The sequence below is a fragment of the Corvus kubaryi genome, unplaced genomic scaffold, assembly GCF_017639235.1.
Source record: "Corvus kubaryi isolate FWS band 111438036 unplaced genomic scaffold, C.kubaryi_AGA036_p1.0 37193, whole genome shotgun sequence".
Lineage (NCBI taxonomy): Eukaryota > Metazoa > Chordata > Aves > Passeriformes > Corvidae > Corvus > Corvus kubaryi.
Window position 1 is genome coordinate 361,564 of NW_024581055.1, and position 19,959 is coordinate 381,522.

The 19,959-nt window shown below is 61.4% G+C and overlaps 2 protein-coding genes, 1 long non-coding RNA gene and 2 other non-coding genes across 7 annotated transcripts in view; 4 read left to right on the top strand and 1 right to left on the bottom strand.

Moving 5' to 3' along the window:
• Positions 1-569: 569 nt before the first annotated feature.
• On the bottom strand, positions 570-11,376 carry CCM2 (CCM2 scaffold protein). Of its 2 annotated transcripts, none has more exons than XM_042022275.1 (10): positions 11,245-11,376; positions 6,877-7,050; positions 6,519-6,602; positions 6,000-6,183; positions 5,400-5,536; positions 4,545-4,680; positions 4,061-4,118; positions 3,203-3,341; positions 2,358-2,496; positions 570-1,457 (listed from the first exon to the last, which is right to left on the bottom strand). In XM_042022275.1, the coding sequence occupies exons 1-10, from the start codon at positions 11,272-11,274 to the stop codon at positions 1,183-1,185; spliced, it is 1,356 nt and encodes a 451-aa protein (XP_041878209.1). In that variant the 5' UTR covers positions 11,275-11,376; the 3' UTR covers positions 570-1,182. The 2 variants fall into 2 exon arrangements, with proteins under 2 accessions (XP_041878209.1, XP_041878210.1); XM_042022276.1 differs by lacking the exon at positions 11,245-11,376 and adding an exon at positions 8,522-9,219.
• Positions 11,377-11,697: 321 nt separating this feature from the next.
• On the top strand, positions 11,698-13,294 carry LOC121661766. 2 transcript variants are annotated; one of them, XR_006015083.1, is made up of 3 exons: positions 11,698-11,803; positions 12,285-12,501; positions 12,983-13,294. It is a non-coding gene; the product is annotated as an uncharacterized LOC121661766 (long non-coding RNA). The 2 variants fall into 2 exon arrangements; XR_006015084.1 differs by lacking the exon at positions 11,698-11,803 and adding an exon at positions 11,928-11,980.
• LOC121661796 lies at positions 12,057-12,185 on the top strand. Its single transcript, XR_006015093.1, has one exon. It is a non-coding gene; the product is annotated as a small nucleolar RNA SNORA9 (small nucleolar RNA).
• Positions 12,766-12,894, top strand: LOC121661795. Its single transcript, XR_006015092.1, has one exon. It is a non-coding gene; the product is annotated as a small nucleolar RNA SNORA9 (small nucleolar RNA).
• Positions 13,295-14,351: 1,057 nt separating the features above from the next.
• PTPN23 (protein tyrosine phosphatase non-receptor type 23) overlaps positions 14,352-19,959 on the top strand; it is an 11,299-nt gene continuing 5,691 nt past the window's right edge. The window contains 15 exon segments of the mRNA XM_042022271.1: positions 14,352-14,511; positions 15,197-15,271; positions 15,833-15,960; positions 16,326-16,402; positions 16,508-16,557; positions 17,099-17,230; positions 17,499-17,579; positions 18,026-18,157; positions 18,322-18,369; positions 18,569-18,625; positions 18,795-18,853; positions 19,114-19,193; positions 19,290-19,404; positions 19,572-19,637; positions 19,743-19,887. Coding sequence (XP_041878205.1) covers positions 14,428-14,511; positions 15,197-15,271; positions 15,833-15,960; positions 16,326-16,402; positions 16,508-16,557; positions 17,099-17,230; positions 17,499-17,579; positions 18,026-18,157; positions 18,322-18,369; positions 18,569-18,625; positions 18,795-18,853; positions 19,114-19,193; positions 19,290-19,404; positions 19,572-19,637; positions 19,743-19,887 — 1,329 coding nt within the window. The 5' untranslated portion in view covers positions 14,352-14,427.

Sequence of the window (19,959 nt, forward strand, 5' to 3'; positions counted from 1 at the left end):
CCCTCCTGCTCTCCATTTTCTTGGTGTTGGAATGGGAAGGGCTGTGGAAGGGGACACTCCCCCATGTGTCCCCCAGGTGAGTCCCTGGGGGTGCCTCAGCTCCCGGGACACCTGAATTCCAGAGGGAGGAGGGGTTGGGAGAGCCCTGGGAGAAGAGGGGGTCACCAGGAAGGATGAGGGGAGACACTGGTGGGGTCATGGTGTGGGGGGACACCCCAGTGTGGGCAGTGCTGGGGGCAGAGGGGTTACAGGCACTGGGGGGGATTTGGGGCCGAGGCCTCTGGAATGTGCTGGATCCCCAAACTGCTGAGTCAGTGTCTGACGCCAGAGGGGGGGAAGGGACAGGACCCCCTGGGTATGGCTGTGGGGAAACTGGGGACCCCCCAAGCCCGTCTGGGGACCCTGCTCGGGGTGGGAGCCCACCAGGGGATGCAGATAAAGGGGGAGGGGGGTCCTGGCTCAGCTCCGGGGGTCCCACCAAGCTCCTGCAGTGACCGTGGGGAATCCCAGACTGGGGGAGCTGGAATGCTCAGGAATGTTCCAACGCCACGGATGAGAGGGTGAGAAGATTCACATTGTGGTAAAACTTCATTGTAGGGGCAGTTCTAGGGGACCCGCTGTGCAAACTGTAAACTGGGGGGGAGTGGCTCCAGCCCCTCAGGAACAGATCCCAACGCTCAGGACATCCCTGAGGAGCTGACAGGGATGCTCAGGAGCAGATCTGTCCCCAAAATCCAAATCCAGATCTGTCCCCCCTGTCCTATCTGGAGCCCTGGGTCCAGAGGGAGCCCCTGGAGCTGTTAACGAGGCTGGGGCAGTGCAGCCACCACGCTGCTGGAGCCCCAAATCCTGCAGGAGGGGGCCGGGATCCCTCCAAGGGCAGCTCCATGTTCCAGGATCTCCATGAGGGCACAGGCTGGTGTTCTTGGGCCCCTCCAAGGGCAGCTCCAGAGTCCCCCTGCGGCGTGCTCGTGTTCCATGTCCCTTCCGAGGGCAGCTCCCTGTCCTGGGGTCCCTCCAGGGGCAGCTCCATGTCCCAGGATCCCCCTGGGATCAGCTCCATGTTCCACGTCCCCACGGGGGGCAGCCCCACATTGCCCCCTGGGGTAACTCCGTGTCCCAGGGTCCCCCCGAGGGCAGCCCCAAGTTCCACGCGGGAGCAGCTGCGATCCCCGGGCTCCCTCAGGACGAGTCCCGGTCCAGGCTGCAGCCCAGGGCCTCGATGTCGCTGCTGATGTGGGAGATCATCCGGTCCCACTCGTCCTCCTCCGAGGGCACCGACTGCTCGTCGGAGCTGCTGGCGGCGCCGGTGCCGTTGGAGGCGGAGGCGGCGCCCAGGGAGCGCCGGTAGCGGCCGAAGCTGTCCGTGATGATCCCGCGGCCGTCCTTCACCCCGATGGTCTCCAGGAAGTTCTCGAAGTGCTGGCTGTCCTTCTCCGGGATGAAGGGACGCAGGCCTGGAGCCGGGACACAGCACGGGCACGGCTCGGGGCGGCACGGAGAGCGCCCAGGACAGGTATCCGTGGGGATTCCTCACCTGGATGCCATTCCCGAGCCTTCCAGGAGGGCCCAGGAATCCCTCTGGGAGGGATGGGGACCTCCAGGGCCCCTCATTTGTTCACACCTGAGACCTGCAGCCACCGCTCACTGAGGCCAAAATCTGCCTCAAGCGGGACTTTCTGAGCTCCAAACAATCTAATTCCTCACCCGGCATCTTGCTCGGCTTTGCTGAGCTTATCCTGATAATTTGTCCCATCAGGGACATCTGTCCTGTCTCCTCAGCATCCCCAAGGGCCAGTGGGCCCATGTGAGACACTCTACTCCTGTCCTGTGGGGATTTTAAATTCCTGACTCCTTTTCCTTGGACAGCAGAGGCTGGGTGAGAGGCCCCAGGTGCAGTCAGACACTGCGGCTATCCTGGGAAGATTTTGTATTCCTGACCTGTTTTCCTAAGATATGAGAGGCCAGGTTGTTTAAAGTATCCCTGGTCTGGAGGAGGTTTCCTGGCCTGGAGATTTCCAGGTCTGAATTAAATTCCCTGGACCTGGAGGAGGTTTCTAGGTTTGGGAGAGGTTCCCAGGTCTGGATTAGGTTGCCTGGTTCTGGAGGCAGTTCCCAGGTGCTTCATAGCCAGGTGGGAGCAGGGAACAGCTCCAAGGAGAGACTGAAGCTGTAGGATGGCCTGGGCTGGATGGAGCAGCTGCCCTCAGAACGAGCAATCTCCACAGGAGAGATGGACTGGGATGTTCCTCCTCTCCTCGTGGCACCCCAAAGCCTTCCTGTGCCCCCACCCCTTCACCCCTCAATCCCACCCCTCAGCTCTGGGTTCCTGGCTCCGGAGCCGTTCCAGCACTCACCCAGGAGCAGGAATTTCCTGCTGTCCCCGTAGAGCTGCTTGAGGTTGATGCAGAACTCATGGATGGAGGCCCCGTTGCGGTACTCGTGCAGCAGCATGGCGAACTGCTGGATCTCCTGCGAGGACAGCTTCGTGCGGAGCTGCGGGGACACGGCCCTCATGGCACCCTGTGCTCGGGAAGGGGCACTGAGAGGCTTGGGAATGGTGTTGGAAGGGCCAGGAACCCGCTGGGAAAGCTGGGATGAGCTGTGGGGGTCGCTGGGACTGTGACTTGTGGAGTCTTGGGGTCTGAGGGGACTTGGACACTGGGAAAGGGAAAGGGGGGGATGCTCCTGTGGGAGAAGGAAAGAGCCCAGAGGAGGCCCCGGAGCGGCCCCAGGGCTGGAGCCCCTCTGCTCTGGAGCCAGGCTGGGAGAGCTGGGAATGTTCCCCTGGAGAAGGGAAGGACACAGGGAGAGCTCAGAGCCCCTTGCAGGGCCTAAAGGGGCTCCAGGAGAGCTGCAGAGGGACTGGGGACAAGGCCTGGAGGGACAGGACACAGGGAATGGCTTCCCACTGGAAAAGTGGTGATTCAGATGGGATACAGGGAAAAAATTCTTGGCTGGGAGGGTAGTGAGGGACTGGAATGGATTTCCCACAGAAGCTGCAGCTGCCCCTGGATCCCTGGAAGTGCCCAAGGCCAGGCTGGATGGGGTTTGGAGCAACTTGGGATTGGATCACCCTTACAGCCCCTTTCCTACCCGAACCATTCCACGATCCCTCCAAGCCCAGCCTGGCTGGGAAGGAGGAGGATGAGCTGCTCCTCCAGCCCCGTCCCTCACTCCGGGGCCTGATCCCACATCCCACCGTCATCATGTAGTCCTGCAGCAGCTCGGTGGCCGTGGTGCTGAGCTCGCTCTCGCTGGCCGTGGTCACGTGTGGGGACGGGCGCGCCGAGAAGGACGACGGGGACGTGTCCCTGGCCTCCAGGGTGTCTGCAAAGGAACTGACACCGAGCACGGGTGAGTCCTCCGGAGCTCCTCGGGGTGGTGGTGCTGGGATTTTTGGGTGGCTTGTGCAGGGCCAGGAGTTGGGCTCTGATGCTTGGGGTGCCTCCCAACCCAGGATATTTCATGATTCTGGAAGCCCCCAGCTCCTGAGGGCACCCCAGGGCTCCCAGGGAACCAAATGCTGCTTTGGTGACAGAGACAATGGAGGCCTGCGTGGGGAATTATCCCTCTGGCTGCTTCCTCACCGGGAATAACACAGGGAAGAACCCCCAGGCGCCGTACCTCGGGCTTAAATGTGCAATTTTCAATAATGTTCATAACTCCTCCATGTTAAACATTCCTGAGTATCCCTCTGTGTTGGCTATTCCAAGAGCATCCCTCCATGCTAACCAATGGTTTGTGTGTTAGGATTTCACCCCACGAACACTGTCAATGTTTCCAGTGACCCAGGAGGGAAAAGTTTCCCAAATAACAAGTTTTTGGGGAAAACCCTTCTCCCAGCTCCAGCTGGACCCCAGCCTGTGACCCCGTGCCCTGCTGACACAGGGACTGCTCACTGTGGATGTGACTCTCCCTGGAATGCTGAGCGCAGAACAATCCAGGCCCAGACAGGATCTGTGCCAACCCTGCTGAGGCCCGGCTGGGCTCAGCTGAGATTCCCGATGTGCCAGCGGATCCGGGTTAATCCCGGCTCCAGGGGCCACGGATCACTCACAAAGTGCTGGCGTCCGCCTCGAAGGGCTCCTTCACATCCACTTTGGTGGAAGAGTCATCTGGAGGGAAAAAATTTGGGAGATGGAATGTGAGAGACACAAACTCGGTGACTTCCCAAGCCAGAAGAGACACAAAGGAATTCCTGACTTGGCCAGAAGGGGAGAGGCCAGGAATGAGCGGCAGGATGAGAGGAAACGGCCTCAGGTTGTGCCAGGGGAGGTTTAGGTTGGATCTCAGGAAGGTTCCTTCATGGAAACAGTGGTCAGGCATTGAACAGGATGCCCAGGGCAGGGGTCGGTCCCCATCCCTGTGGATGTGGCACTTGGGGACACGGCCAGAGGTGGCCTTGGCCCTGCTGGGGGCTGGGTGGGCTCGGGGGTCTCTGAGGCTGTTCCAACCTCAACCATTCCTGGCTGTGGCTGCGTCTGGCCCTGGAGAGGTGCTGGGTGTGGGGAGCAGCCCGGAGGGCAGCAGGGCACACGCACCGCTGTGCAGGGACAGGTGCCGCGTCGGCGTCGAGGCGCCGTCGAAAATGGCGCGGTCCAGGAAGTCGATGGTGGACTCGGTGTAAACAATCTGGAAGACTTGGCTGAGCAGGGAGCACAACTCCTCGGCACCCACCTGGGAACGAGCAGGGAGCTGTGGCAGATCCCAGAGGGAGATCCCCTCTCCCTTCGGCTCCGTGGGATGGGGGAACAACGAGCTCCATCACCTTCCCGGCATCCCAGCCCTCCTGCCCCCGGCAGCGGGAGCTGGGATGCTCCAGCATCAACCCAGGAGCCCCCCACATTCCATGCCCAGGCTCCTCCATGCAGCTCCCTGGGGTTTTGGCTCATCCCAGAGGGGTGCAGGTGCCCCAGGGAATGTCAGGGCTGGAAATGAGTGGAGTGAAACTCCACCCTCAGTGGAGATCAGAGACGCTGGGACTGGAATCCCTGGATCCAGACACTGGATGAAACAAATTCCCAGGTCAGCACAGGGGAAACATCCCGATCAGCAAAACCTCATTGTGGGATTGTCCTCACGGATTCTGGGCTGCTGCAGAAGGCTCTGGCCGACAGGGACCAAGGGAAACAGTTCCTGGAGACCCTCTCGTATCCCAGGGTTGGGACAGGGATCAGGAACCCCTCTCCAGGTGCTCCAGCAATGCCCAACCACACCTGGCATCCCTATATCTGGGCCTGTGTCCCACGAGGTGTGGGAGCGCAGGGAAGGATCCGGACATGCCACAGGACTTGGCCACTGTGGATCCAAGAGCCAGAAACCTCCCAGCAATCCCAGTGACTCTGAGCCCACGCCGAGGTGTTCCCAGGGTGTCCACGGAGCGGTGGGAGCCGTACCTTGTTCTCCGTGGCCAGGACCACCAGGCAACAGGACTCCAGGGGCCCCCCGGCGCTCTCCGACAGCGAGCCCGACGTCAGCGCCTTGGAGCCCTCGGCACACAGGCTCTGGCTCGGCGAGATCCCGGGATCCTGAGCTGAGGGGAGAGGAGAGGTGAGGGAAAGGCAGGACAGGCAGGGGAGGGGAAGGGGTCCTGTAGGTGAGAAAGAGCCCTGAAGCAGGAGAATGGGATGAAAAGCCTCCAGTCTGGAGCTGCTTTTGACAGCTGTCTGGCTGTTTTCACAGTGCAGAATTCCATCACCAGAACTCCAGCCCCTGAGGCATTCATTCCTTTATTCCACAGCCTGTCCATGGGGTTTGTTATCAGATAAATCCCTGGCTCAGCCCTCCCCAGCTCCCCGTTCCCAAACCACGCAGGTGTGACATGCACAGAGCTGCTCAGGACAGGGAATGAGGTGTCATGGAACCCTCATGGAATGCTTTGGGTTGGAGAGACCTTGAAGACCACCAAGCCCCACTCCCTGCCATGGGCAGGGACATCTCCCACTGTCCCAGGTGGCCCCCAGGGGGACAATCCCAACTCCATGGCCACAACTCACCTGTCTTGAGCACGACCAGGTGTGCAGAGTCATCCCGGATGTAGGACACGGAGGCGATATCGTGGATGGGCACCCTGAGGATCAGGTCCTCCCCGTCCCTCCACACCAGTTTGATGTTGTAGGCAGAGAGGCTGATGACGGCGTCGTGCTCCGGGGTCAGCTGCCCCGGGAGCTGATGGGCTCTCTGGAACACAGGGATTCACATGGATTTAGCCATGGAATGGTTTGGGTTGGAAGGAGCTTAAGGATTATCCAGGTCCCTACCACGGGCAGGGACACCTTCTACTATCCCAAGGTATTCCCCATTCAACCTGGCCTGGAACCCTTCAGTGGATGGGGCAGCCACAGCTTCTCTGGGGAATGCATTTGAGTCCCGCACCGCCCTCCCAGGGGTGTTTCCCCTTTGGGAACAGCTTTCCCTCCCACCAGGGAAGAGCAGGATGGAGGCCCCAGCCTGAAGGAAGCTCGGTGAGCTAGGATTTCTGCCTGCTGGGAGTCCTGGAGCAGCCGAGTGCTCACCTTGGCATTGTCGATCAAGTGCAGGATCTCTGTGCGGCTGGAGGGGTTCAGGTACCCTGGGATGGAGGTGAGCTGCCCTAAATACTGGGAGAGAAGAGCCAAACCGTTACCACAGCACGGACACGATCCTGGACATGGCAGAATGAGTCATGGAGATGCTCCAAGGAAAACCTGGAAACGGGTGAGAGGTGGGAACGTGGGTGGAAAAAAGAGGCTCCACAGAAACCTCAGAGCCCCTTCCAGTGCCTAAAGGGGCTTCAGGAGAGCTGGAGAGGGACTTTGGACAAGGGGAATGAGTTCCCAGCGCCAGCTGGGATATTAGGAAGGCATTCCCAATGCTCAGGGCCCTTGTGGATACCTTGACTTCCTTCTCGATGTAGTCGTGGAGCAGCAGGTCGGGCTCCACGCGGTCGGGCAGCGCCACCACCACCGTGTGCAGCGGCCGCCGCTCCGTCACCTTCTCCTGCGCCTTCTTATCCCGGCCCTTCTCCCCCTTCAGGAACACTCGCTTGAACGGAGACACAATTCCAGGCTGGGGAGAGGAACACCGGGATCGGGGAGAGAAGGGGAGTTTGGCACCAGAACTGGGGGGTCCAGCAGCCCCAGCCCCTCCTGCCCAGCGACCCTCAAGCCCATCCTGCTGGTTTTGCCCCACGGACGCGCCAGGTTCGGAGCTGTAAATCCATGGCTTTCCACAGAAAACCCTTTTCCTGGCATACAACACAAGAGCTGAATGTTCTCACTACCAAAATACGGTGGTTCTCCCCCAAAGTCACCGTGTTCAACCTTCCAGGTAAGAGAAATACAACTCTTCTATGCTACAACATATTCCAGGTGAAGAGCGGGTCCAAAGGCACCCTCCACGGTTTTGTACCTCCCTGAGGATCTGCTACAGGTAGGAATGTTCCAAGGAGACCCCAAATAATGAGAAAATGACCCAGAAAGTGGAAAAATGGGAAATTCCAAACCTGAAGTGCCGGGTTTGGAAAACCACTGGAGCCAACACACAGGCTCCCAGCTGTCCCTCGGCATCGGCACGGGAATGCCATATGGATCTTGCCAAGCTCCACGCCGGACAAATGACTGGGAACATCCCCAGACTGCTCCAATTCCAGGTTTACCAGGTGGATGTTTGGAGGAGACAGACCCATGGCTGGATCTAGGAACTCCTTGGACATGTGGCTCCAATGTCCCATTCCCTGCTTCCCACCCCTCAGGACAACCACATCCTGCCTTTCCTGATCCTCATGGGCAAGAGAGAAGAATATGGGATCCAAAGGGGCAGAGAACATGCTTCCAGTGGTGAATTAATTAAATATAAACCAAGGAAAAGCTCCTGGAACACTGGGAATTACCAGCTCATGAGGACATTGAGGACAGCTCAGCCTGGAAAAACATCCCTTGGATCAGGAAGATAAAAATAAAGGGGTTTGTCTCTTACAGGACAGAGAGGAGAGGAAGCAGCTCCACAGCCCTGCCTCAGGAGCAGCAGCGTGGATTTTTGGGAAGGATCCCAACACAGAGCATCCAGGAGGAGGACTCCATGATCCTCGATCAGGATATTCCATAATCCTGCCGAGGGGCTGGGATGCTGGAGAGAAGGAAATCCCGGACACAACAGGTCTGTTTACCAAGAACAGAGGTGTGGGGACTCTCCAACTTGGGGATGTCCCATCTGGAATCTTGCCTGCCAGTGCCTAAGGATCCAGCTCCATAGGAATCCTTCAGGAATCCAAAGCAGAGCAATGCAGGAACGTGCCACTGGGATCGAGGTCGTACCCAGACACTTCCCCCTCCACCAGGTAGGATCCAGATCCACCCCAATCCAGAGAAACCCCCCTTTTCCCCCCTAGGATGCGGCTGCATCTGTAGGGCCGGGATGATCCCCTGGCTGTCCTGGACGAGGAACTGGGGGCTCCAAACCCGAGGTGGAGGCACCTCCGGCTGTGACGCAGCCTGGAACAGCTTCTGCTTTTCGGGGCAGCCCAAACCCCAGCACCCACCTCGTCCTCCATGGAATTCCCACCAGGAGAGCAGGACCGAGCTGTGCCGGGGGAGCCGCGGGGGCCCTGGGGAGCGTTCTCCTTGTTCTGGGGGTGCCGGAACTGAGGCGTTTGGGGCCGGAAGTGTCACGGCCACAGCTTCCTCTGTCCCACGTGACAGATCGAGCTGGGGAGGGAACCAGGGCCGGGGCACGAGCCCATTCCCTGCTCCCATCCCGCCTCCTGCACCCCTAAATCCCTGTGAACGCCCCAAATCCTTCATCCTTCGCCATTACCACACCCAGGAGGGAAACCCCCCATCCCAAGGCACGTTGATCCCTGGTTTCTCTTCCAAGCTCAGAGCTGTTTTGTTCCAACACCTGGCTGGATCCCAGGTGCTGCTCCCAGAGGCTTTTCCAATCTTAATGATCCCATGGCCCATTGAGTCCATGGGATGTAAAGCTTCTTCCTGCCCAGAGCAGCTGTGGCTGCCCCTGGATCCCTGGAAGTGTCCAAGGCCAGGCTGGATGGGGCTTGGAGCAGCCTGGGACAGTGGCAGTTCCTCTACCACCCCAATTCCTGATCTCCCAGCAAACACATCTGCCCTGCCCCTGCATCCCACAGCACAGACACTCCAAAATCCACTTTATTCGGCCCCACAAAGAGCAGAGGGGTTCCAGCCCTGGGGCAGCTCCGGGGCCTCCTCTGGGCTCTCTCCAGCAGCTCCAGGTCCTGGTGCTGTTGGCCCCGGGGCTGGGGCAGCTCTGTAGGTGGGGTCTCACCTGAGTGGGCAGAGGGACAGAATTCCCCTTTCCTGCTGCCCACGCTGGCGCTCAGCCCAGGGCACGGGGCTGGATATTCGGGATAACAAAGGAATTTCAAGAAGAATTTCCCCCAAAGATACAACTTCGAGCTCAGCAACTCCATGGCTCAGGAGGGAAATGCCAAAGCAGCTGCTGGAAGAGGCAAAAGGCACCAACCTCAGTTATCCAGGGCATCCCTGAGCTGGAAAAGCTGGGAATTCCATGCTAACAGCTGAATACACAGAGAAATCCCTCAGGGAAACCGTGCAAGCTTTGGCTCACTGGCAGCCGCTGCACGGATTCCAGAGTCAGACCAGAAGGGAAATCATTCCCAGAAAATCCACCCCCACCCACACTTCTGGGCACGCTGGGAGCACCCATCCTCACCTGAGGCTCCCAGGTGTGACACCAAGTGCTCCCAGCCCTGGGCAGGTTCCCACGGCACAGACAGAATTCCGGACGGATCCATCCTGCCTCACAAGACTTGTGGATAATGGCTTTTTACCCCAGGACAGCTCCACAATCCCACTGCGATAGCCACAAGTGAGATCCAGGGAACATGAGCTCCTGGAAGGAATTCCAGGGCTCCAGTTTAAGCCAGTTCAGACTTTACCCAAAGCCAGGCTGGGATTTTCCTCCTCGTCCCAACCAAACCTGCCCTGAAATCCCTTTGGATCAGCACTGAGAGAACTCAATTCCTCCATTTCAGCCCAGAATGCTGCTGGAATGATCCACAGAGTGGGAAAAGCAGGAAGAAGAGTTTTCCCTGCAGCTGGAACAGAGGAGGAAGACAAAGATGGATCTTCCCGTCTCTGTAGCCACATGTATCCAGGTTTAACGGTGATCCACAGGCAGCAGCTCCAAGGGTTAATTACCCACCACAACGATGGAAAACCTGCTCCGAGGAGGCTCCATAAGGCCGTGGATCAGCCCAGGAGATGCCACAGCCATGCCACTCCCCGGTCCCCAGCTCAGCCCTGCTCCAGAGGGACTCGGGGAGCTCCTGATCCATTGGGATCAGGGACACAAGGAACACAAGTGGCATTACCCAGGTGGGATAAGAGGGGTGGGGGGACCAGCCCAACCTGTCCCTGGGGAAGGGAAGGAGGGAATGATCCAGGCTCTTCCCAGTGCCAGGAAATAAAGTGGGATGCCCCAGGTGAGACACACCTGAGCTCAGCCTAAGAACCCCTGGAGCCTTGGGCAGGATCATCCTGTCTCCAGGTGGAAAATTCCTCCCCCAGTGGTGCTGCTGCTCCTGCAGCATCTCCCCGGGTCACCTGATGGCATCATGGGGCTTTCATTCCCAAATCTGACTGTCTGGGAAGCCTGGATGCCAATTCCCCAAAAATCCCACCCAGTTTTACTCATTTTGGGAATGTTTTGCTCAGCTCCAGGCAGAGCTTCAGCAGGAACCTGCTGCCACCTCCCGGGGTCCCTGCGAGGTCAGGGACTCCCAAAATATCCAATTTCTCCCCAAAACTATGGGATCAAATCCATCCTCCCGCTCCAGGTGTGCGGAGCAGCTCCGGCTGAGCCTCTCCCAGAGGACACAGAAATGGGTTGAAAGGAGGGAAATCAGGGCACCACAGGCACGGTTGGAGCAGTCGACCCCGGGAGGCATAATAAAGGCATAAATTAATGGATGTATAAATTAAATTAATTTGCATCAGTAATAATTTAAACAAATTAACAAACTCATAAATTAATCGCTCCATAATTAACAACCCTATCAATTAATAGCCTTCTCCAACCCCAGATTCAGAGCGGGAGGTTTATGGGTGGGTGCTCTGGGTACACCCCCGGGAAGTGGAGGTCGGGTGACTCCCGGGAACGGGCTCCGGAAAAGCCCCGGGAGGGCTCCCGGCCGGGCTGAGAGACCCTCGGGGGAGCACAGCGCGACCCCCGGCTGTCCCTCTGCCCCCGGACCCCCGCTCTCACCTTCTTGCCCTTCTTGCCCTCCTCCTCCATGGCTCCGGCGGCGGCCCGGGCCCCCCCCGGGGCATCCCGGCCCGGGTGAGCGGCGGGGCCTCAGCGCGCGGCGGCGGCGGCCATGGCCCGCCCGGTTCCCGCTCCAGCCCCGCTTCCCGTTCCCGCTCCCGTTCCCGCTCCCGCTCCCGGCGCCGCCTCAGCGCCCGCGGCTCGGCCCCGCCGCCATCTTGGGCGGCGCCTTCCCGTGACGTCATCGCCCCGCCGCCGGGGGGAGACGAGCGCGGCGCGCCTGCGCCAGACCGTCGGCAGCGCAAGCCACGCCCACCACTGAAACCACGCCTTCATTTGCATCAGACTGACGACCACGCCCACACGTTGAGACCACGCCCCTTTCCCGCCTCCACGGTGACGTCATCTCTGCGGTGACGGGCACCGCCCTCGGGTCACGCCCCCCTCCCTGGCCCCGCCCACCCCGTGCTCTACACGCGCTGACGCCATCACCACGCCGCGTCGCGATGACGTCATCAGGAGGTGCCCGCTTTCTCAGCCATGGCGGCTGCAGGAGCAGGTGAGGGCGGCGTGGCGGCCCGGCTGCATCCGCCGCCATCCGCGGCCACCCGCCGCCATCCGCGCGCGGGGCCGCCACCGCGAGCCGCGGGACCACCGATGGCTCCCGGGGCCGCGCGCGGTGCGCCGCGTCCCGCCCGTCGGGCCCCGCCGCGATCGTGAGGGGCCGCGGGGCGAGGTGCGTTCTGGGGAGGGCTCCCGGGAGTGTCCTGGGGTATCCCGGGGCTCGAGGCTACCCCGGGAGCCGTTTCCCGCCGCAGGCTCCAGCATGGGGGGGCCTGGCGTGGCCCCTGCCATTCCTGTAGCGCTGCCAGAGCATCCCGGTGTTGTTTGAGGCCTCTCCCGGCGCTTCCCGGGGGCGGTCATAGAAGCCCCGGACATGCCCGGGCTGGGGAGGGAGCTGGGCGGGACATGGCGGGACTGGGGGAGCCAGAAACACCCGGGCGTGGGGCCGGTGACATTCCTGCCCTTTCCCGTTCCAGGCTCCTGCTCCGAGGATCCAGAGGCATTCAGGAAGCCACCAGGAAGAAGGAAGTGGATTCAAGGCACCTGACACCGTTTTTAGCCTAATTTTGATTAATTAAGGCTACCAAGGCCTCGGTCCGTCGTCTCCCGGGGCTGAAATCCCGCGGGAATGCCGTGACCTGGCACATGGAGCTCTGTCGTGGCAGGACTTGTTCATCGACACCGCCTGCCCAGGTGAGGGTCAGCCCCAGCTCTGCCAGTGCTCCTTGGCTGCCCAGGGGGAGTCTCTAGGGCTGGAATGCTGTGGGAATGCTGGGGAGTTTGGCTCCTGGGAGCCCAGGTGGGTGCTGGTGTCACATGGGCTGCGGAGCCACGTTCCTGGGCTGTCCCTGTGTCCCCCAGCAGGGCATTCCTGGGGTGACACCAACCTGCCAGTGCTTCCCGGGGCTTCTGGAGAGCCCGGGATCCGCCGTGTCCGGGTGCCCACGGCTCTTCCCGCCGCAGGCTCCAGCATGGGGGGGCCTGGCGTGGCTCCCACCATTCCTGCAGCGCTGCCAGAACATCCCGAGGCCGTTTGAGGCCTCTCCCGGCGCTTCCCGGGGGTGGTTATGGAAACCTCGGACATCCCCAGGCCCAAAGAATATTTGGGGAAAATGGCGGGGGGGGGGGGCAGGGGCAGCAGGGTCAGTGACATTCCCTCCCTTCCTAATTCCAGGCTCCCTCCATGCTGATCCAGGAAGCCACCAGGAAGGAGAAAGTGGGTGCAACAGACTTGTCACTGTAATTAATGCAGTTCTGGTTAATTAACACTGCCAAACCCAGCACAAGGTGCGTGCTGGGTGCCACCTGCCAAGGCCTCGACAGCCTGTCCCACCCTTCCCAGGCCAGTGCTGTTATCCCATGGGGATGTATCCAGTGGCCGTGGATGGAAGGAGAAGCTGGAGCAGCGTGGCAAATTGCCCGTGGAAGAACAAGGATTCCATGACACCAAAATCAGGGAATTAAACACAAACCCGTAGGTTTTCCATGTTTTGATTCCAGAGGTTTTTTTCTTTTTGTTTTAAGTAAAAAGGGATTAAAATGGGGCTTCAGTGGGAGGGGAAGGAGGTGCTCCAGGTGCTGGAGCAGGGACCCACCCTGTGTCCCCAGTGCCACCTGGACTTGCTGTCCCCATGTCCCAGGTTCAGGTGGCCCCATGTCCCTGAACCACAGTGTCCCCAATACCCAGTGTCCCAATATCCATGGGTCCTGGTGTTCCCATGTCCCAGATCCTGATGGTTCCAGTGCCTCTGTGCCCTGCTGTCCCCAAGCCCCAAATGCCCATGAGCCCCAGTGCCCAGGATAACCAGAGTCCCGATGTCCCTGGGTCCTGATGTCCCCGTGTCCCTGTGCTTGTGTCCTGTGTCCCCAGTCCCCGGTGTCCGTGTGGCTGATGAGCCGGACAGGCTGCCCAGGGCGCAATTCCCAGCTGGAAGAAGGCGGCTCTGGTGTGCTCCTGCTGGGAGCTGCTGAGGAGCTCCCCCCTGTACCAGAACCTATCAAACAGTTCCGTTAGTGGCTCAAATAATTACATTATTGGATCAGTTAATTAGTGGAGCAGATAATTACATTAATGGGTTAAATACATCAGTGGAGTATTGTAGGATAAACCCCCATTACTCTGATTGATCCATGTTGTTGGAACAGCCCTGGGGGGAGAACGAGGCATCCCTGGGACCACCGAGGCGTCCTGGAGCCCAAAATACACAACACGACACTGGGGGGACCGGGGAAGGTGGGGAAGAGGGTAATTAACGGGGTAATTAATTAACGGCACCCCGTTAGGGGAGGCCTTGAAGGGCTGGGGAGGGCCCGGGCAGCGCTGGTTGCCATAGCAACCACCCTGCCCCCCCCCCCCGGGGCGGAGCTTCGCCGTGACGCCACCCGTGTCCTCCAATCAGCGAGCGAGGCGTCTCCATGGTAACAGCGCTTGTCCCGCCCCGAGCGGGCGTGGCCTCGCCGTCACCCCTGGTTACGGGCGGGGCGTTGCCATGGGAACGGAGCCGGAAGTGTCGCGCGGACTCGGTGTCCCGTGAGCCCCCGCGCGCGGTTCCGGCGGGCCGGGCCGTGCCGGGATCGGGAGCGGGGCCGGGATCGGGCCGGGATCGGGGCTGGGCCGGGATGGAGGCCGTGCCCCGCATGCCCATGATCTGGCTCGACCTCAAGGAGGCCGGGGAGTTCGCCTTCAACGGCGCCGTCAAGAAGGTCGGGCCGGGGAAGGGGCGGCGGGGCCTGCGGGGGCCGGGAGGGGCCGGGGAGGGGCGGGGCGGGGGGGTTTGGGGTCGGTGAGGGGCGGTCGCGGCTCGATTCCGGGAGGTCTGGGCTCCTTTGAGGTGCTCAGAGAAGAGGAAAAAGGCGGTCGGGATGCCTGGGGGGTCCCTGCAGCCGTCGGGAGTCGCAGGTGGGGGGGCTTTGGATCAGGACGGGGGCACGGGGGGCGTGAGACGACGGGACCCCCCTTCCCCGAGCCCACCGAGGGCCGGGGGATTCCGCCTTGTCCCTGCCACCCCCGTGGGGACCTGATTAATCAGTCACTTAATTAACAGCTGTGAACAAGCTCCACCCCTGCCCGGCGCTTCCCGTGCCACGGCATTTATGGATGGGGAGGATTCGGGGGGTCCCGCGGCGTTTGTGTCGCTCCCCTCGCGATTTTGTGGGGGCCGCAGGCGGCCCCTGGGAATGGCCCCACCCTGCCTCACCCTGGGGGCCGGGGGGACCTTCTCGCTGCCCAGAACTCCCTTTTCCAGCCATAGCCCTTCCCTGATCCCATCCCGTGGGCGTGAAGCTCCTCCTTGGGAGCCACCCCAGCCCGGCCCGGTGTCCTCCCTCCCCATCAGCCTCTCCGGGGCCTGGAGGGGCTCCGGGCCTCTCACGCTCTCCCCTTTTCCAGTTTGTCCTGAAGAACTATGGGGAGAACCCGGAGAACTACAACGAGGAGCTGCGGAAGCTGGAGCTGCTCCGGCAGGTGAGGGGGGACCGCCCGGGGGGCTCTGGGATGGCTCTGCCGACCCCCCCAGGCCGGGGGCTGGGCCTTGGGTGCTCCCCTCCCTCTCCTGTGTCCCATGGAGCAGCCCTTGGATGATCCCAGTGATCCAGGAGCCGTGAGCTGCTGGGTGGGGGGAGCAGGGACAACTCCTGGTGGTGGCCCTCGGGTCCCCAAAGCCCAGGGCGGTCCCAGCAGGCCCAGAGTGGGGGGGTCCAGACACCCCCAGCCCAGCACTGGGATTTGTGCTGAAGCAGGAGGGCAGGAAACCTTCCCAGGTGCTCCTGCTGTTCCCTCCTCTCCCAGTGTGCCCCAGGACACCCAAATCCCTGTGGTTCTGCCACCCCTGGGAGCTGTGCCAGGAGTGCAGAGCCTCCTTTTCCCACTCTGGATCCATAACGTGGCTCCCTCGGCCTCGTTTTTGGGAGAACTCTCCTGCTCCCGAGGTGTTCCCGGAGGCCTCGCCTCATCCCAAGCAGCCTCGTGCTGTTCCTGCCTGGAACGTGTCCCCAGAGCCTCTCCCTGTTCCTGTCCTGTTCCTAGAGCGCCGTCAGCGTTCCCAGGGACTTCGAGGGCTGCAGCACCTTGCGCAAGTACCTGGGGCAGCTGCACTTCCTGCAGAGCCGCATCCCCATGGGCAACGGGCAGGACGCCGCCGTGCCCGTCACCTGGTGAGGGGCTGGGGGCACGGGGATGGGGGCTGAGCCTGGCAGGATGTGGCCGTGCCCATTCCCTGGAGAGGGGCTGCTCCAGGAACCCCCTGGGGAATGGGGTCCTGTCCTGCGTGGCCCAGGGGGGTCCCAGGAAGCCCCTGGGGGATGACAGTGTCCTGCCCGGGGTGGGACAGGGGTGGCCCAGCAACCTCCTGGAGAATGGGGTCCTGCACAGGGTGGGACAGGGGGATCCCAGGGAACCTTTGGGGAATGGGGTCCTGCACAGAGGGGTCCTGGGGACCCTTGGGGAATGGGGTTCCCTATAAATCCTCCTCCTGGAAGAATCCCTGGTTGCTCCCTGTCCTGTGCCCCTTTTCCCCCAGGACTGAGATCTTCTCGGGCAAGGCAGTGACACATGAGGACATCAAGTACGAGCAGGCCTGTGTCCTCTACAACCTGGGTGAGCGCCTGGCTTCCCACGGGTTTGGGCCTCCCTGGTCCAAGCCCCCATTCCTGGGGGTGTCAGGGTGTCCCTGCCCCACTGAGCCCCGGCCTGTCCCCACAGGAGCTCTGCATTCCATGCTGGGAGCCATGGACAAGCGAGTGTCCGAGGAGGTAACAACCCGGCAGCCCTCAGGGCCAGCTCTGTCCCTCCTGGGTGTGACAGGGCAGGGACTGTCCTGTGCTGGGCACTGTCAGGAACTGGAATCGGGACAGGTTTGGGGTCTCCAGGGACAGGACACTGAGGGGCTGGAGTGTGTCTGGAGATGGCAGCGGAGCTAGGAAGGGGTGCAGCACCAGGAGGGACTGAGGGATGAGGAGACTCAGGGGGAACCTTGGAGACAGGAGAGGGCAGCTGGGGCAGGGGTCAGGCTCTGCTCCCAGGGAACAGGGACAGGAAGAGAGGGAACAGCCTCAGGCTGTGCCAGGGGAGGCTCAGGTTGGATATTGGGAACATTCCTTCCCCAGAAGGGCTGTCTGGCCCTGGCACAGCTGTCCAGGGCAGGGGTGGAGTCCCCATTGCTGGAGGGATGTAACATCCATGTGGATGTGGCACTTGGGGACATGGTCAGGGATGGCCTTGGCAGTGCTGGGGGCTGGGTGGACTCCGTGATCTGGGAAGTCTTTTCCAAGCCCAACAGTTCCATCCTCTCAGGGCATGAAAGTTTCCTGCACCCACTTCCAGTGCGCCGCGGGCGCCTTCACCTACCTGCGAGATCACTTCCCACATTCCTACAGCGTGGACATGAGCCACCAGATCCTCAGCCTCAACATCAACCTCATGCTGGTAGGCACTGGGGGCACTGGTGGTACTGGGACACCTCAGGTGTGTCCGTAGGGTTGGTGTTCCCTGAGGATCCCAGGAGATGGGACCCCAGTGTCCCCCGAGGGGCTCTCTCCCAGGGGGGGAAGGAGGTTTTGGGATGCACTGGGGGATCGAGGAAGGCTCAGTGCCCTTCCTCAGGGCTGGGATTCCCTGTGCAACATCCACCCTGGGAAAGGGGCTGGAGCCAGTGGAACTGGGACACTGAACATTCCCCTCTTGTCTCTGGCAGGGCCAGGCACAGGAGTGTCTCCTGGAGAAGTCCATGCTGGACAACAGGAAGAGCTTCCTCGTGGCCCGGATCAGTGCCCAGGTGAGCTTCAGGAGCTGCTCCCAGCACGGCCCTGCTCCCGCTGCTCCGAGATCAGGAGCTGGAGAGGGACTTGGGGCAAGGGCCTGGAGTGACAGGACACAGGGAATGGCTTCCCACTGCCAGAGGGGAGATGTGGGGGGAGTATTGGGAAGTCCTGGCTCTGAGGTGGGTGAGGGACTGGAATGGATTTCCCAGAGCAGCTGTGGCTGCCCCTGGACCCCTGGCAGTGCCCAAGGCCAGGCTTGGAGCAGCCTGGACTGGTGACAGGTGTCGCAGCGATGTCACCAGTCCCTGGCTCTGGTCCCAAACGCATCCCTGAGTTCCCCCAGCCATTTCTCTGGGTGATCCGAGTCCTGGGGCCGGTGCCGGTGATTCCCCCTTCCGTGCCCTGCTCTGGCCCCCCTGGGATCCGGCATTCCCGGGTTCTCCCCTGTCCCTCTCCACAGGTGGTGGATTACTACAAGGAGGCCTGCCGGGCACTGGAGAACTCAGAGACGGCCTCGCTGCTGGGCAAGATCCAGAAGGATTGGAAGAAACTGGTTCAAATGAAGATCTATTATTTTGCTGCTGTGGCCCACGTGAGTGGGGGGAACTGGGGCTGGGGGGGCTCTCCCTGTGCTCCCATCCCACCTCGGGATGCTCCTGCCAGCTTTGGAGCAGCTCTGGCCACTCCCTGGGTTTTTCCTCCTCTTCTCAAAGCTCTCCCTGGAGTTACAGAGCTCTGATCCCAGTTTTTTTCCAGCTGCACATGGGGAAACAGGCCGAGGAGCAGCAGAAGTTTGGGGAAAGGGTAAGTGGGGCCGCTTCATCCCCTCCAGCCGTGGTCCTGGGAAGGGGGTCGGGTCCTGGAAGAGGCTGCGTATCCACAGCCATGTCCTGTGTGCTGCCAGGGCCTGGGTGCTCTGGGAAAGCTGTGGGCAGCTCTGGTGTCCCTGTTCAGAGCCAGGGCAGTGCCTCCCGTGCTGACCCCAATTCCCGCTCTCCCGCAGGTCATGTACTTCCAGAGCGCTCTGGATAAGCTCAACGAGGCCATCAAGCTGGCAAAGGTGTGTTCCTGCTGTCTGGGACTGCAGGCTTCCTACTTCCCAGCTGGGCCCTGGGCTGCCAGGCTGGCAGGAGGGGGACTGGGATTGGTCTAGGAGGCTCAGCTGCCTCCAGGCCTCTCCGCTCGTGGCAGGAGCGCTCGGACAGCGATTCCCACTCTCAATTCCACAGGGGCAGCCTGAAACTGTGCAGGAAGCTCTGAGGTTCACCATGGATGTCATCGGTGGGAAGTGAGTCTGTGGGGTGCCCTAGGGTGTATCCATGCTTTTCCAGGGGTCGGGAATGTTGGTGGACAGGGAGCCTGGGGAGCGTTCCCACTGTCCTGACATGCAGAGCCCAGCACTGCCCCAGGCCCTGGGGCCGGATGGCTGCTGTGGGAATTGCTGCATCAATTCCAGGAGGCCCAGGGGGCTGAACCCATTGGGAGCAAGCTCAGGGGGCCAGGAATGCCCCCCGCTCCTTCTGTTCCAGCATCACTTCCCATTTCCAGGTACAATTCAGCCAAAAAGGATAATGACTTCATCTACCACGAGGCTGTGCCTGCACTGGACACTCTGCAGTCCGTCAAAGGTCAGGGGGCTTTGGGACCCCTGGGGACAGGGATCGGCTGGGATGGAGCGGGAGGATCCGTTCGGGAGCGATCCCAGCCCGGGGTGTGTCCCGCAGGTGCCCCCCTGGTGAAGGCTCTGCCCGTCAACCCCACGGACCCCGCGGTCACCGGCCCTGACATCTTCGCCAAGCTGGTGCCCATGGCTGCCCACGAGGCCTCGTCCCTGTACAGGTGTGTCCGGGCTCTGGCCAGAGCACACGGGATGGGGTGGGATGGGATGGGATGGGATGGGATGGGGTGGGATGGGATGGGATGGGATGGGATGGGATGGGATGGGGGTCTGGAGCCTGGTGGGGATTTCCTGCACTCACAGAATGTTCTGTCCTGTCCTGTCCCAGCGAGGAAAAGGCCAAACTGCTGCGGGATGTGATGGCCAAGATTGAAGCCAAGAACGAAGTGCTGGAGTACGTGAGGGGCCCGGCCCTTTCGCCCCACGGGGTCCTGGTGCTCCCGAGCCTCTGCGAGGGGGGACACTGCCAACCCCTTAGGGGCCCCTCTGTGTCCCACAGCCAGTTCATGGACTCCATGCAGCTGGACCCCGAGACCGTGGACAACCTGGACATGTACAACCACATCCCACCCGTGCTGATGGAGAAATGCGCCGCGCTCAGCGTGCGCCCAGACACCGTCCGCAACCTCGTCCAGTCCATGCAGGGTGAGGGCTCCGAGACCCTGGGGCTGGCACTGCTCCCTGCCTGGGGCTGGGGGTTCTGGGGCTGGCACTGC